The 15232-nt window shown below is 44.2% G+C and overlaps 1 protein-coding gene across 1 annotated transcript in view; it reads right to left on the bottom strand.

The window, feature by feature from the left end:
* Positions 1-15232, bottom strand: part of LOC140486524 (lipase member H-like) — a 48234-nt gene that overhangs the window by 21944 nt on the left and 11058 nt on the right. The window contains exons 3-5 of the mRNA XM_072585778.1: positions 13770-13878; positions 7267-7368; positions 279-368 (exon numbers count right to left, since the gene is read on the bottom strand). Of these exons, the coding sequence (XP_072441879.1) occupies positions 279-368; positions 7267-7368; positions 13770-13878 (301 nt within the window). The remainder of the gene's footprint in view (positions 1-278; positions 369-7266; positions 7369-13769; positions 13879-15232) is intronic.

The raw sequence follows: 15232 nt of genomic DNA, 5'->3' as shown, positions 1-15232 counted from the left end.
GCTCCCCTGGGGTTAACATATTCCGAGGCGGAAGATGAGGCGTTTTTCCACCAGGCGTCGTGTTGTGTAGGAGTGGTGATGGAGGAGGTCCAGGACCTGCATGTCCTCAGCAAACCTGGTGTCATATGACTTCTGACACTGTGAGAGTTTCTGACCAAGTTTTGCATGAAGCTGGTGGAGCTGTTTGAGAGGAAGCTTGGCCTTTAACCTCGAGTGGCCATTTAACAACAACTTGAAAGAAATAAGGAACAAGAATAAAACTGAGTGTCAATACAAACCAGCTATTATAGTTGCAGGACATCCTGGTTGGTCAGTTCCTCCGTTGGCATAGTAGTCGATGTGCCCCAAAAACTCTTCATACCCAAGAGCTACAAGAAGAATAATTATAGTTGAGATGTTGCTTTTGCTGTGATTTTAATTACTGTCACACTAATAGATCAATAAGGTGGACCTGGAGGTTGGAGTCAGGTACTACAGAAATGATCTGAGAAGGTTGGAGTCAGGTACTACAGGAATGATCTGAGAAGGGAGAGTAACGGATGGGAGTGGGCTTTGATGAGAGAGTTAAGGTGCTAGAGAGATCTTTGATAGGAGGGTTTGGCCACAAGGTAAGTTGATATCTTTGGAGAAATGCAGCAGCATGGAAACAGACAAAAAACGAAGGAGGCCATTCAGCCCTTCAAGCCTGCTCTGCCATTCATCACAAGCATGGCAAGCCATCCAACTCAATAGCCTATTCCCGCTTTCTCCCCATATCCTTTGATCCTTTTAGCCCCGAGACCAATATCCAACTCCTAGTGAAATTATACAATGTTTTGGCTTTGACTACTCTCTGTGGTCGTGAATTTTGCAGGCTCACAACTCTCTGGGTGAAGGAATTTCTCCTCATTCTCAATCCTAAATAGTTTATCCTGTATCCTTAAACTGTAACTCTGGTTCTGGATTCCCTATCATCAGTAACATCCTTCCTGCATTTACCATGTGTGGTCCTGTCAGAATTTTACAGGTTTCTGTTTCCCAAAGAGTAGTAGGTTGTTTATTGTTAACGTTACTTTTTTGTATTAATGTGGTATTATTTCTACATTTCTGTATTTTTATACTTTTATAACTTTTTGTTTTTCTTTTTGATCAGCCAAATTCAGGAGGTGATAGGGAAGGAAAATTGGCCTTTATTTTAAAGGAAGAAGGATTCTGGGTAATCCAAGATGGAGGACGGGAAAATTTTCGGCTGTAACAGATGCTCCTTTTTTGAGGTATTTTATGTGCTGAAGGTGATTTCCTCGAATTCCAAGCGCAGCAATTACTGTTTTATATGCTGTTGCATTGTTTTGGAACTTTGGGAAAAAAAAGTCAAAATAACAGCAGTCTTAAAAGGGAGAAGAGCAGACAAAGGAAGCACATGGCGAGGACAGTGCAGGAGAGAGAGAGAGAGAGACAGAGAACCTGCACAGTTACTGCCTTTACTGTTTGAATTCAAGTATCGCTGGACATCGGAGTGCGTCTGGGAAAATTAACAAACAGTGAAATTCACAACTAATCTTGGAGGAACTGTTAGGGCAAAGTTCACAGCACAGAATCAGATACGTGTATTGTTTAAGTAGCCTACAGAAGGTCTGCAGTTGTGAGTAGAGTGGTTTTTTTTCTTCATTATATGTTTTCAGAGATATGTCTCTATATTAAACTTAAAATTTAAACCATAACTATTAATTTAAACGGGGCAGTGTTTTGTAGAGGATTAAGACAGTGTTATTTTCTGGGTCTGTAGATTATGAAGGAGCAAAAATGGCCTTTAGGAGAGTGATATGTACTTCTTGTCAGATGTGGGAGTTTAAAGAGAGTTTAAGGATTACTGCGGATTATATCTGCCATAAATGCTGTTGGCTGTGAATCTTATCAGATCAAATGGATCGGTTGGAGAAACAGTTCGAAGCAATGAGGAATTTGCAACAGCAACAGTATGTGATGGATGGCAGTTATAGGAAGGGGATAGAGTCTCAGATACAGTCACAAAGATGGGGTAACTCCAGGAAGGGTAAGAGAGGTAGGCACCAAGGGCAGGAGTCTTTTGTGGATATACCCATTTCAAACAAGTATGCTGTTTTGGAAAATGTGGGGGGTGATGGATTCTCAGGGGAACGTAGCACAAACAGCCAAGTTTCTGGTATTGAGACTGGCTCTAATGCAATGAGGGGTACGTCGGGTTCCAAGAGATCGGTTGTGTTTGGGGACTCTCTAGTCTGAGGTACAGACAGATGTTTCTATGGCTAGCAGCGAAAAAACAGAATGGTGTGTTGCTTCCCTGGTGCCAGGATCAAGAATGTCTCAGAGAGGGTGCAGAATGATCTCATGGGGGAGAGGGGCCAGCAAGAGGTCATTGTCCCCATTGGAACCAACGACATAGGAAGAGAAAAGATTGAGATTCTGAAGGGAGATTACAGAGAGTTAGGCAGGAATTTAAAAAGGAGGTCCTCGAGGGTAGTAATATCTGGATTACTCCTGGTGCTATGAGCTCGTCAGGGCAGGACTAGGAGGATAGAGCAGATGAAGGCATGGCTGATGTGTGGGAGAAGGATTCACATTTTTGGATCATTGGAATCTCTTTTGAGGGAGAAGTGACCTGTACAAGAAGGACGGATTGCACCTGAATTGGAAGGGGACTAATATACTGGCAGGGAAATTTGTTAGAGCTGCTCGGGAGGATTTCAACTAGTAAGGTTGGCGGGTGGGGGCTGAGATCCAGGGAGATGGTGAGGAAAAAGATCAATCTGAGACTGGTACAGTTGAGAACAGAAGTGAATCAAACAGTCAGGGCAGGCAGGGACAAGGTAGGACTAATAAATTAAACTGCATTTATTTCAATGCAAGGGGCCTAACAGGGAAGGCAGATGAACTCAGGGCATGGTTAGGAACATGGGACTGGAATATCATAGCAATTACAGAAACATGGCTCAGGGATGGGCAGGACTGGCAGCTTAATGTTCCAGGATACAAATGCTACAGGAAGGATAGAAAGAGAGGCAAAAGAGGAGGGGGAGTGGCATTTTTGATAAGGGAGAGCATTATAGTTGGACTGAGGGAGGATATTCCCGGAAATACATCCAGGGAAGTTATTTGGGTGGAACTGAGAAATAAGAAAGGGATGATCACCTTATTGGGATTGTATTGTAGACCTCCTCATAATCAGAGGGAAATTGGGAAACAAACTTGTAAGGAGATCTCAGTTATCTGTAAGAATAATAGGGTGGTTATGGTAGGGGATTTTAACTTTCCAAACATAGACTGGGATTGCCATAGCCTTAAGGGTTTAGATGGAGAGGAATTTGTTAAGTGTGTACAAGAATATTTTCTGGTTCAGTATGTGGATGTACCAACTCAAGAAAGTGCAAAACTTGACCTACTCTTGGGAAATAAGGCAGGGCAGATGACTGAGGTGTCAATGGGGGAGCACTTTGGGGCCAGCGACCATAATTCTATTAGATTTAAAATGGTGATAGAAAAGGATAGACCAGATCTAAAAGTTGAAGTTTAAATTGGAGAAAGGCCAATTTTAACGGTATTAGGCAAAAACTTTCAAAAGCTGATTGGGGGCAGATGTTCGCAGGTAAAGGGACGGCTGGAAAATTAGATAATGAGAATCCAGAGAAAGTACATTCCTGTTAGGGTGAATGGAAAGGCTGGTAGGTATAGGGAATGCTGGATGACTAAAGAAATTGAGGGTTTGATTAAGAAAACGAAGGAAGCATATGTCAGGTACAGACAGGATAGATTGAGTGAATCCTTTGAAGAGTATAAAGGCAGTAGAAGTATACTTAAGAGGGAAATCAGGAGGGCAGAATGGGGACATGAGATAGCTTTAGCAAATAGAATTAAGGAGAATCCAAAGGGTTTTTACAAACACATTTAGGACAAAAGGGTAACTAGGGAGAGAATAGATCAGCAAGGCAGCCTTTGTGTGGAGCTGCAGAAAATGGGGGAGACACTAAACGAGTATTTTACATCAGTATTTACTGTGGAAAAGGACATGGAAGATATAGACTTTAGGGAAATAGATGGTCAGACCTTGCAAAATGTCCATATTACAGAGGAGGAAGTGCTGGATGTCTTGAAATGCATAAAAACAGGTAAAGGTGGATAAATCCCCAGGACCCGATCAGATGTACCCGAGAACTCTGTGGGAAGCTAGAGAAGTGATTGCTGGGCCTCTTACAGAGGTATTTGTATCATCGATAGTCACAAGTGAGGGGCCGGAAGACTGGAGATTGGCTAACGTGGTGCCACTGTTTAAGAAAGGTAGTAAGGACAAGCCAGGGAACTATAGACCAGTGAGCCTGACCTCGGTGGTGGGCAAGTTGTTGGAGGGAATCCTGAAGGACAGGATGTACATGTATTTGGAAAAGCAAGGACTGATTAGGGATAGTCAACATGGCTTTGTGCATGGGAAATCATGTCTCACAAACTTGATTCAGTTTTCTGAAGAAGCTCGAGCAACTGTCTGTGTGGGGTTTGCACATTCTCCCCGTGTCTGTGTGGGCTTCATCTGGGTGCTCCGGTTTCCTCCCGCAGTCCAAAGATGTGCTGGTCAGGTGAATTGCCCATAGTGTTAGGTGAAGGGGTAAATGTAGTGGAATGGTTCTGGGTGGGTTGTTCTTCGGAGGGTTGGTGTGGACTTGTTGGGCCAAAGGGCCTTGTTGGGCTGAAGGATGCGAGCATAAGAGGCACAGTTAATAAGTTTGCAGATGATACCAAAATTGGAGGTGTAGTGGACAGCGAAGAGGGTTACCTCAGATTACAGCAGGATCTTGACCAGATGGGCCAACGGGCTGAGAAGTGGCAGATGGAGTTTAATTCATATAAATATGAGGTGCTGCATTTTGGGAAAGCAAATCAGAGCAGGACTTATACACTTAATGGTAAGGTCCTAGGGATCGTTGCTGAACAAAGAGACATTGGAGTGCAGGTTCATAGCTCCTTGAAAGTGGAGTCGCAGGTAGATAGGACAGTGAAGAAGGCGTTTGGTATGCTTTCTTTTATTGGTCAGAGTATTGAGTATAGGAGGTCGGAGGTCATGTTGCGACTGTACAGGACATTGGTTAGGCCACTGTTGGAATATTGCGTGCAATTCTGGTCTCCTTCCTATCGGAAAGATGTTGTGAAACTTGAAAGGGTTCAGAAAAGATTTACAAGGATGTTGCCAGGGTTGGAGGATTTGAGCAAGAGGGAGAGGCTGAACTGGCTGGGGCTGTTTTCCCTGGAGCATCGGAGGCTGAGGGGTGACCTTATAGAAGGTTACAAAATTAAGGGACATGGACAGGATAAGTAGACAAAGTCTTTTCCCTGGGGTCAGAGAGTCTAGAACTAGAGGGCATAGGTTTCAGATGAGAGGGGAAATATTTAAAGACACCTAAGGGGCAACATTTTCACACAGAGGGTGGTACGTGTATGGAATGAGCTGCCAGAGGAAGTGGTGGAGGCTGGTATAATTGCAACGTTTTAAGAGGCATTTGGATGGGTATATGAATAGGAAGGGTTTGGAGGGATATGGGCTGGATGATGGCAGGTGGGACTAGATTGGGTTGGGATATCTGGTCAGCATGGACGGATTGGACTGAAGGGTCTGTTTCCATGCTGGACATCACCACGACTCTATCTATGACTCTAAAGACTGCAGAAAGAGACAGACTTTGGGTATCTTCATTCAAGAATCACAAAATGTGATCAGCCAAGTTCAGCAGGTAAGAGGGAAGGAAAATTGGCCTTTATTTCAAAGGAAGTGGAATATAAAAGTTAGGAGGCTTTGTTAAAACTGTACACAGCACTTGTCCACAGCTGGGATACTGTGAAGAGATTTTGATCCTTTATGTTCGGAAAGATTGTTACGGACCAGGCCAGGCCCCCTCAAAACATTTTAAGAAGTTAGCCCAGATATTCCAGAAGTGATTCAGCTGGTCAGACCATTCTGTTTTAATCAAAACCAAATTTATTTACAGACTACCGAATGAAACACGAACAAAACAGAACAGAATAGAGAATAACTTAACCTGTCTGAAAACTCAACAGACTCTATCGCAACTTAATAATGCTGTTCTAATTTCCTGCAACGTCCCCATAAACGCATACTTTGGCAAAAAGGTAAATTCAAACCCAGGTTCTTACAAGAGAGATGTTAGAGAAAGAGAGAAAGAGAGTCAGCCAGAAGCATTTGTTGAATCAGGGAACCTTTTCTCCCAGCAGCTTTCCTTGACCAGCAGCTTTCAGCAGACTGCTTACTAAAATCAAACCAAACCAGAAAACCCTGAGCTGGGAGAACTGGCCACGGCCCTTTCATTGTGCAAGAGTTTTTAAAAAACTAAGGGCCTCCACAGTTGTTGCCTCAGGCAATATCTGTCAGCCATTAGCAAAGACCCCAAACCCCAGACAAATCAGAACCTCTGCCTTTTCCAACCCCTCTTGAAAAAACATCCAATGACAACATAGCCACAAGATATAGCCACAAGGCATTGGAGCAAGTTCAGAACAAGATCACGACATTGAGTCAGGGTTTGGAGGGACTGTTCTATGAGGACAGGTTGAGGAGGTTGGACCTGTACTCATCGGAATTTAGAAGAATGAGAGGCACCGTTGTTGAAACACACAAGGTTCTTTGGGTATCTAGTGGGGTAGATACAGAAAGGTTCTGGAAGAGCCTCAGACCAGAAGGCAAAATCTCAGGGTATAGGGTCACACACTTAAGACAAAGAGGAGGAGGAATTCCTACTGTCCGAGGGTGCTGATTAGTATATTCAAGACTGAGATGGATAACTTTTTTAATCAGTAAGAAATTGAGAGTTATGGTGAAAAGGCAGGAAAGTGACATTGAGGATTATCAGATCAGCCATGATCCCATTGAATTGCAGAGCAGATGGGTTGAATATCTTATTTCTGCTCCCATATCTTGAGGTCTCAGTCCTATGTGATCTGACATCATTGTGACATAGATCCATGCTTGGTAGCTGTTATTAGAATAGCAGGATAATTAACCCTTTACTCCACTGGGGTTGGAATTGATGTGAGTTTTGTGGGATTGGGTTTTGAAGTGAGAATTAGAGAGGTAGGCTCCAATGAGGTGGTATGGATATTGGAAGAATGGACTTCAAAAGGGGAGTCAGGTTTGCCCGAAATCAGGAGCTTACTGTGTGGCTAGGTGGCAGGTACACTGAGGGTTCCAGATTTTAATCAACGCACAATTTTCAAACTAAGTGATAACTTTAACATGGATCTGAATAATACCATCAATGTCTGTGTGGAGGACCTCAACCAGCTGAGCATCAGAAGGATCCAGTCTGTCTTCCACCCCCTTCCCCCGGAACAAAGGTCCAGCTGGGTCAAGACCTTCAAAAGGAAGCAAAATGAACCAACTTATCACTGATGTGTTGTCCAATGCACTTCAATAAATGAAAGCAAAATATTGCAGATGCTGGAATTCGGAATTCAAGCCAGACAGTGCTGGAGAAACTCAGCAGCGTTTGTGGAGAGAGAGGGAGAGAGGCAGAGTTAACGTTTCAGGTCCGAAACGACTCTCCTTCTGCGCTATTCAACATATTTCGACTGGTACCGGGAGCATTTGTGGTCATTGTGGCATGACTCCAATCAGTTAATGCCAAGAAATGAATTGACTATACCTTAATTATGATACACAGCAGTGGCCAGTCAGTCAGAAATGGGCTGACTGAATCATACAAGATAGAATGAGGTCATTTGACCCATCATGGTCAGAGCCAAATGGACAGCATATGGTGTTTTGGGGCTGTATTTGATTTGATGTATTATTGTCACAAGTACTTGGGTACAGTGAAAAGTTTTGTTTCGCGAGCAGTACGTGTAGATTACAACATACAAGATCATAGGGTGATAGAGCACAGCAAGAAATACAAAGTTACAGCTGCAAAGAAAGTGCACAAAAAGCAAGATCAACATTAAATTTGAGAGGTCCATTCAGAAGCCTAATAACAGTGGGGAAGAAAGTGTTTTTGAGCCTATTGGTAAACGTGTTTAAGCTTTTGCATCTTCTACCTGACAGAAGAGGTTGGAGGAGATTGAGGGGTATCTGATGATATTGGCTGCCTTTCCAAAGCAGTGGGAAGTGTCAATGGAGTCAACAAATGGATGTATAAAATATCAACTGCTGCTCAGTTGCAATACTTTCTCCCCTGACTGTGGATCCAAGTCCCAGTCTTGAGGATTCAATATGAAAAGCAAAGTTTGCACCATTTACTGTGGTGATGATGGTGCTGTCATAATGTCAGCAGGTTAGCGATTCAGATGCATAGGTTAATGTATTAGTTATAGAGATGCGAATCCCACTATGGCAGATGGTGAAAATGAATTCAACTAATACATCTAGAATGAAAAGCTAATTGACATAAAGGTGACTATGAAACTAGGGTCAACTTTAGGAACCCCATATGGTTTACTCATGTCCTTTAGGGCAGGAAATGTGCGAACCTTAGTTGATCTGATGCAAAAGTGACTCCTGACTTACAGCAATGTGGTTATTACTTATTACTTAAAGACCTCATGAAATGACTGAGCAAGCCACTCAGTTCAAGGGAAATTCGGGACCTTGGCAGTGATACCCACACCCTGTGAACAAATATAGAAATTCAAACCCCAGGGTCATTCGGGATATTGGCAGCAGAAGTGACAGTATTGAATTTTGTTCTCTCGGAGTATAAATCAAGTCAACAATCTTCTGACTCAGTGGGTTAATGTGTCACATTGCAACTGCACCTTGTGATTTATTGTAGTCACATGTACCTAAGTACAGTGCAAAGCTTTGTTTTGTGAGCAATACCGGCAGATCATATGCAAACAAGGACGTTCAGACAAAGTGAGGCATACAAGATTATACCTACACAGGAGGTCCACAAGGCAATTTTATATTAGGAAGAGCAACATTATTTGAAGTTAGAGAGAGTCATTCATCGATCTAATAACAGTGGGGAAAAAGCTGTTCTTGAACCTGTTGGTGCATGCGTTCAAGCATCTGTACCTTCTGCACTTTTTAGTATTAGACCCCAGCAAATTGTCAAGCGATAGGAACCAGTAAATAAAGGGGAAAGGGTCAGCCTTGGATAATTGAGTAGCGCTCTAGTCTCTTGGTCAAACATTTGTGGGTTTCAGCCTCATTCTGAACAGATAACCTAGGCTCACAATCTAGAGCAGTACAATGGGAGGACTGATAGATTTTGGCTTCAGATGGGACATCAAACTAAAGTCTTCGATGGAGGTACATGAGAACATAAGAACATAAGCGATAGGAGCAGGAGTAGGCCATCAGGCCCTTTCAGTCTTCTCTGCCATTCAATCAGATCATGGCTGATCTTTTTGTGGCATCAGTCCCACTATAACCCTTAATTCCTTTACCGTTCAAAAGGTTATCCAGCCTAGCTTTAAAAACATGTTATGGGGAAACCTTAGCTACTTCACTAGGCACGTAAAACACCCACCCTCCGGCATTATTTCCAAGAACAGCAGGGTCTTCTAGGTGCCCCTGTTCATCCTCACAGTCATGGCAGGCCATCTTACTGGGAAAGTTACAAATCACACAACACCGTGGGCGGCACGGTGGCGCAGTGGTTAGCACTGCTGCCTCACAGCGCCTGAGACCCGGGTTCAATTCCCGGCTCAGGCGACAGTCTGTGTGGAGTTTGCACATTCTCCCCGTGTCTGCGTGGGTTTCCTCCGGGTGCTCCGGTTTCCTCCCACAGTCCAAAAGATGTGCAGGTCAGGTGAATTGGCCATGCTAAATTGCCCGTAGTGTTAGGTGAAGGGGTAAATGTAGGGGAATGGGTGGGTTACGCTTCGGCGGGTCGGTGTGGACTTGTTGGGCCGAAGGGCCTGTTTCCACACTGTAAGTAATCTAATCTAATCTAAAAAAAAACCAGGTTATAGTCCAACAGGTTTATTTGGAAGCACTAGCTTTCGGAGCGACGCTCCTGATGCTCCAAAAGCTGGTACTTCCAAATAAACCTGTGGGACTATAACCTGGTCTTGTGTGATTTGTAACTTTGTCCGCCCCAGTCCAACACCGGCCGAGCCATATCTTACTAATATTTAGCACATTGGTATTTGTAAATTACAACAGGGGCTACACTTTAAATATCATTTAATTAACTGTAAAGCACTTCAGGGCATGCTGAGCTTGTGGCAGATGCTATATCGATGTGAGCCTTTCTTCAGTTTAAATAACTACTTTCAAGACAAAGAAGCTGACAGTTTCAATCCTGTTCTGCAAATGACTGGAGTCAAGAATCCTTTATTCCGAACTTCCCACCTTATTACTCTGTGTCACTAGTTGTAATTGATCATTTTAAATTATTGATGCCGCACGAATCTGGTTCCTTCCCGGACTAATTCACAACTCTAACCTCAGTTAGAATTAACAAAGGAAATCTTCCAAAACCATTCCAAGGAAACGGGGTAGATCAGATGTTAATATCCAGTGCACAGGAAACAGAGGACCAGCCAAAAAAACACATGTTACAGTTGCGGAAAAGTCTGGAAATGCTTGGCAGGTCAGGCAGAACCCGTGAAGAAATAGAAAAGAGGTAATGTTGCAGGTCAATGGTCTATCACCACTACTTATAACAGTAAGAGTCATATCAGGCGCTAAGCAAATTTAGAGACAGGAATGGAAGGAGGCAAAAAGACCACAAAATGGGTGGTGTGTGTGACAGGGTGAAACAAAAATGAATGGTGGGCAAGGACAAAGGGGTTGTTAATAAGGCAAGGAACAGAAGATGGGTCCAGAGGAGATGTGGATAAGGTAGCCAAGAGTACAATAGGTAGATGTAGGCGGGGATGGAGGTGATAGGTCAGAGAGGAGGGTGGAGTGGATAGGTGGGAAGGAAGATTGGCAGGTAGGACAGGTCATGAGGATGGTGCTGAGCTGGGAGGTTGGATCTGAGGTAAGGTGGGGGGAGGGGAAATAAGGAAACTGGTGAAGTCCACATTGCCCTGGGGTTGAAGTGTTCCAAGGCGGAAAATAAGGCATTCTTCCTCCAGGCGTCTGGTGGTGAGGGAGCGGCGGTGAAGGAGGCCCAGGACCTCCATGTCCTCGGCTGGGTGGGAGGGGGAGTTGAAATGTTGGGCCACGGGGCGGTGTGGTTGATTGGTGCGGGTGTCCCAGAGATGTTCCCTAATGCGCTCTGTGAGAAGGCATCCAGTTTCCCCAAAGTAGAGGAGACCGCATCGGGAGCAACGGATACAATAAATGACATTGGTGGATGTGCGGGGCATTAATGTGGACTTCATCAGTTTCCTCATTTCCCCTCCCCCCACCTTACCCAGTTCCACTCTTCCAGCTCAGCACCGCCCTCATGACCTGCCCGCTCAACCCTCTCTGACTTATCACCTCCATCCCCACCCCCATCCAACTATTGTACTCTTTGCTACCTTCTCCCCAGCCCCAAACCCCTCCCATTTATCTCTCCACCCCAGAGGCTCCCTGCCTTCATTCCTGATGAAGGACTTCTGCCTGAAACGTCAATTTTCCTGCTCCTCGGATGCTGCCTGACCTGCTGTGCTTTTCCAGCACCACTCTGATCTGGACTCTGATCTCCAGCATCTGCAGTCCTCACTTTGGCCTGGTTGGTTTCCTCCTTACGTGGTGACAGTCTAGTGAACCTTCTCTGGACTGCCTCCAATGCTCGTATATCTTTCCTCAAGGTCCTAAAATTGTTCACTGTATTCAAACTGTGACCTGACTGGTGTCCCTGAAGAAATGTAATTGGTGATTACAACCTATAATTAGTGATAAAGATCTAGGAGCTGGCCGGAGTTGATTGGAAGGGGAGCCTAGCAGGGACAATGGTGGAGCAGCAATGGCAGGAGTCTCTGGGGGTAATTCAGGAGAAATTCATCCCAAGGAAGAAGAAACACACTGAGGACAGGAATGAGGCAATCATGGCTAACAAGTCTGGGATAGCATAAATGCAAAAGAGAAAGCACATAATGTGATGAAGGTTAGTGAGAAGCCAAAGAATTGGGAAGTCTTTCAAAGCCAGCAGAGGACAACAAAAAAAGCAATATGTGGGGAGAAGGTGAAACATGAAGGTAAACCATCCAGTGATATAAAAGAAGACTGCAAGAGTTTTTTTTATTAGCCATCTAAAAGGTAAGAAAGAGACAAGAGGAGACATGGGACCATTGCAAATGAGGTTGCAGATGTTCTCCTGTGGAACAAAGAACTTGCAGCAAGAGGTATTTGCCTTTGTTTTCACAGTGGAAATCTGAAGCAAAAAGGGACTTGAATGTCCTAGTTCAGGATTCTCTGAAGGTTAAAGTGCAGGTTCAGTTAGTGGTTAAGAAGCTAAATGCAATGTTAGCTTTCATTTCAAGAGGGCTAGAATACATAATCAGAGATGTACCACCGAGTCTGTATAAAGCTCTGGTCAGATCATATTTGGAATATTGTGACTTGGGCCCTGTATCTAAGGAAGGATGTCATGACATTGGAGAGGGTCCAGAGAAGGTCTCCAAGAGTGATCCCAGGAATGATAGGCGTGCATTCTGAGGAGCAGTTGAGTACTTTGGGTCTAGAAGGATGAGGCAGAATCTGATTGAAACTTACGGAATACTGAGAGCCCTGGATAGAGTGGACGTGGAGAAGATGTTTCTACTCATAGGACCTGAGAGCACAGACTCAAAGTGAATGGATGACCCATTACAACTGAGATGAGGAGGAATTTCTTCAGGCAAAAGATAAGGAATCTGTGGAATGCATTGCTGCAGAGGTCTGTGGAGACCAAGTCATTGAGTATACTCGTGATGGAGATAGATAAGTTCTTGATTGGCAAGCGGATCAATGCTTTTGGGGAGGAGGTAGGAGAATGGGTTTGAGAAACATATCAGCCATGATGGAATGGTAGAACAGACTCAATGAGCTAAACGTCGAAAAGTGTGGTGCTGGACAAGTACAGCCATTCAGGCAGCATCCGGGGAGCAGGAGAGTCGACATTTTGAACGTAAGCCCTTCATCATGAATGTGATGGCATTCCTGATGAAGGGCTTATACTCTAAGCGTCCATACTCCTGCTCCTCGGATGCTGCCTGACCAGCTATGCTTTTCCAGCACCACACTCTTTGACTCTGATCTCCGGCATCTGCAGTCCTCACTTCCTTAATGTGGCCTAGTTCGGCTCCAATATCTTATATTCTTATCATCTGGGAGGGCGTAAATTGCCCAGCCAAGAAACGAGTGCTTGTGTTGAACTTCACCAAAAGGAATTGGAAAGTCAAAAGCAGAGATGTCAAAAACAATGTGGGGTATGAAAACAGAAGGCAACAAGGAGCACAGGAGCACACTTGCAGATAGATGGGGAACGTCCTCAAAGCAGTTACTAATCAGTGTTTACTTCCTCCATGTGGAAGAGACGGCATTGAGAGAAGGGAAATACATCCGTGTAAATCACTGTTTCACCAGGAGTAAACCTGGAGTGTTCCAGATGGCAGGGAAGGGTTGAACATAGGCACAGAGTAGGGCATTCAACCTTCTGAGCCTGTTCCACCAGGCATAGAGGGGTAGAGGTGGACTTACCAGCTCAGTGTTTGCTGAGAACCTGTTATCTTTTCCAGTTCTGAGGAAAAGTCACCAACTTCAAACATTAACTCTCTTCCTCTCTCCACAGAGACTGCCTTGAACTGCTGACCATTTGCAGCATTTTCTGGCTGAGATTTCAGATTTCTGCCACCCACAGTGTTTGGCAAGAAGTTGAATTAATGTTCCTCACCTGTAATTCGCCCAATCTGTCCATGAAACCTACTTCCAACGAAACCAGAAATGTGCGCACCTAGGCTCACACCAATCAAATGGATCAAGTCAAAGGAGCCTCCAATTTTCTAAACAAACAGTATTGATGATTAATGTAAGAGTTAGTAGGATGATGAAGGGTAAATAATGATTTTTATGTTCAAAATACAGAGTTCTTCAGGCCAATGTTCATAAGACAATAAGACCATAAGACATAGGAATGGAAGTAAGGCCATTCGGTCCGTCAAGTCCACTCTGCCATTCAATCATGGTTGATGGGCATTTCAACGCCACTTACCCACACTCTCCCCGTATCCCTTAATTCCTTGCAAGATTAAGAATTGATCAATCTCTGCCTTGAAGACATTTAACATCCCGGCCTCCACTGCACTTTGTGGCAATAAATTCCACAAATGTCAGGAGAATCTTTCGCAGAAGTCTTGGAGGGTACAAAGGGTTTGGAGACAGACAGATACTGAAAGGGAAGGGAGCAACTGGCATCAGACAGAGCCAGGCAAGGATAAGATTAAATGGGCCCCTCTCTGGTTGAATATTAACCTGGGATAAGAATAAACAGTTTCTCACGTGTTTATACAATACAAGAGGGAGGCACGGTGGCACAGTGGTTAGCACTGCTGCCTCACAGCGCCAGAGATCCGGGTTCAATTCCCGCCTCAGGCGACTCTCTCTGTTTGCACGTTCTCCCCGTGTCTGCGTGGGTTTCCTCCGGGTGCTCCAGTTTCCTCCCACACTCCAAAGATGTGCAGGTCAGGTGAATTGACCATGCTAAATTGCCCGTAGTGTTAGGTAAGGGATAGATGCTGGGGTATGGGTGGGTTGCGCTTCGGCGGGGCGGTGTGGACTTGTTGGGCCGAAAGGCCTGTTTCCATACTGTAAAGTAATCTAAAGTAATCTAATCTAAGATTGGAATCTGGGTAATGAGATGCCTTTGTGACTGAAACAGAATAAAGGCATTGAGTGTTTTGCACTCCACAGCGTTATTCTAGTGTCGCGTATACTCTCCCCATGTTCACTTGGATAAATGATTGCGAACCTGTACTAAGACTCCTGTGATTAATCATTAGGAATTGCTACAATGATGATCAATAATTGAACATTATATTAAAGCTAAACTGTAAATACAGAGTGTGCCTCCATGTGTGACTCTTGGGGATTTCAGTGCTGCTGTATTTTCTAATTTTGAGGTGTTAACATTCAGTTATTTGATTCAGCAGCAACATGGGGGAGGGAATGCTGCACTGTCAGAGGTGTGTCTGACATGTATAATAAACTATTATCATTTGTGAATTTGGAATTTTTGAATCAAAATAGAACTGTAGTTTCAGTTCTGTGAAGATAATAATTTTTCATAGTTCTTTGAAAGTGGCCTTGTAGGTAGATAAGAACGTGAAGGAGGCATTTGGTATGCTTGTCTTTATTGGG

Source organism: Chiloscyllium punctatum, chromosome 15 (assembly GCF_047496795.1).
Source record: "Chiloscyllium punctatum isolate Juve2018m chromosome 15, sChiPun1.3, whole genome shotgun sequence".
In the NCBI taxonomy this organism is placed as follows: Eukaryota; Metazoa; Chordata; class Chondrichthyes; order Orectolobiformes; family Hemiscylliidae; genus Chiloscyllium; species Chiloscyllium punctatum.
The sequence above is the reverse complement of the archived record's forward strand: the minus strand, read 5'-3'. Positions and strand labels throughout refer to the sequence as shown.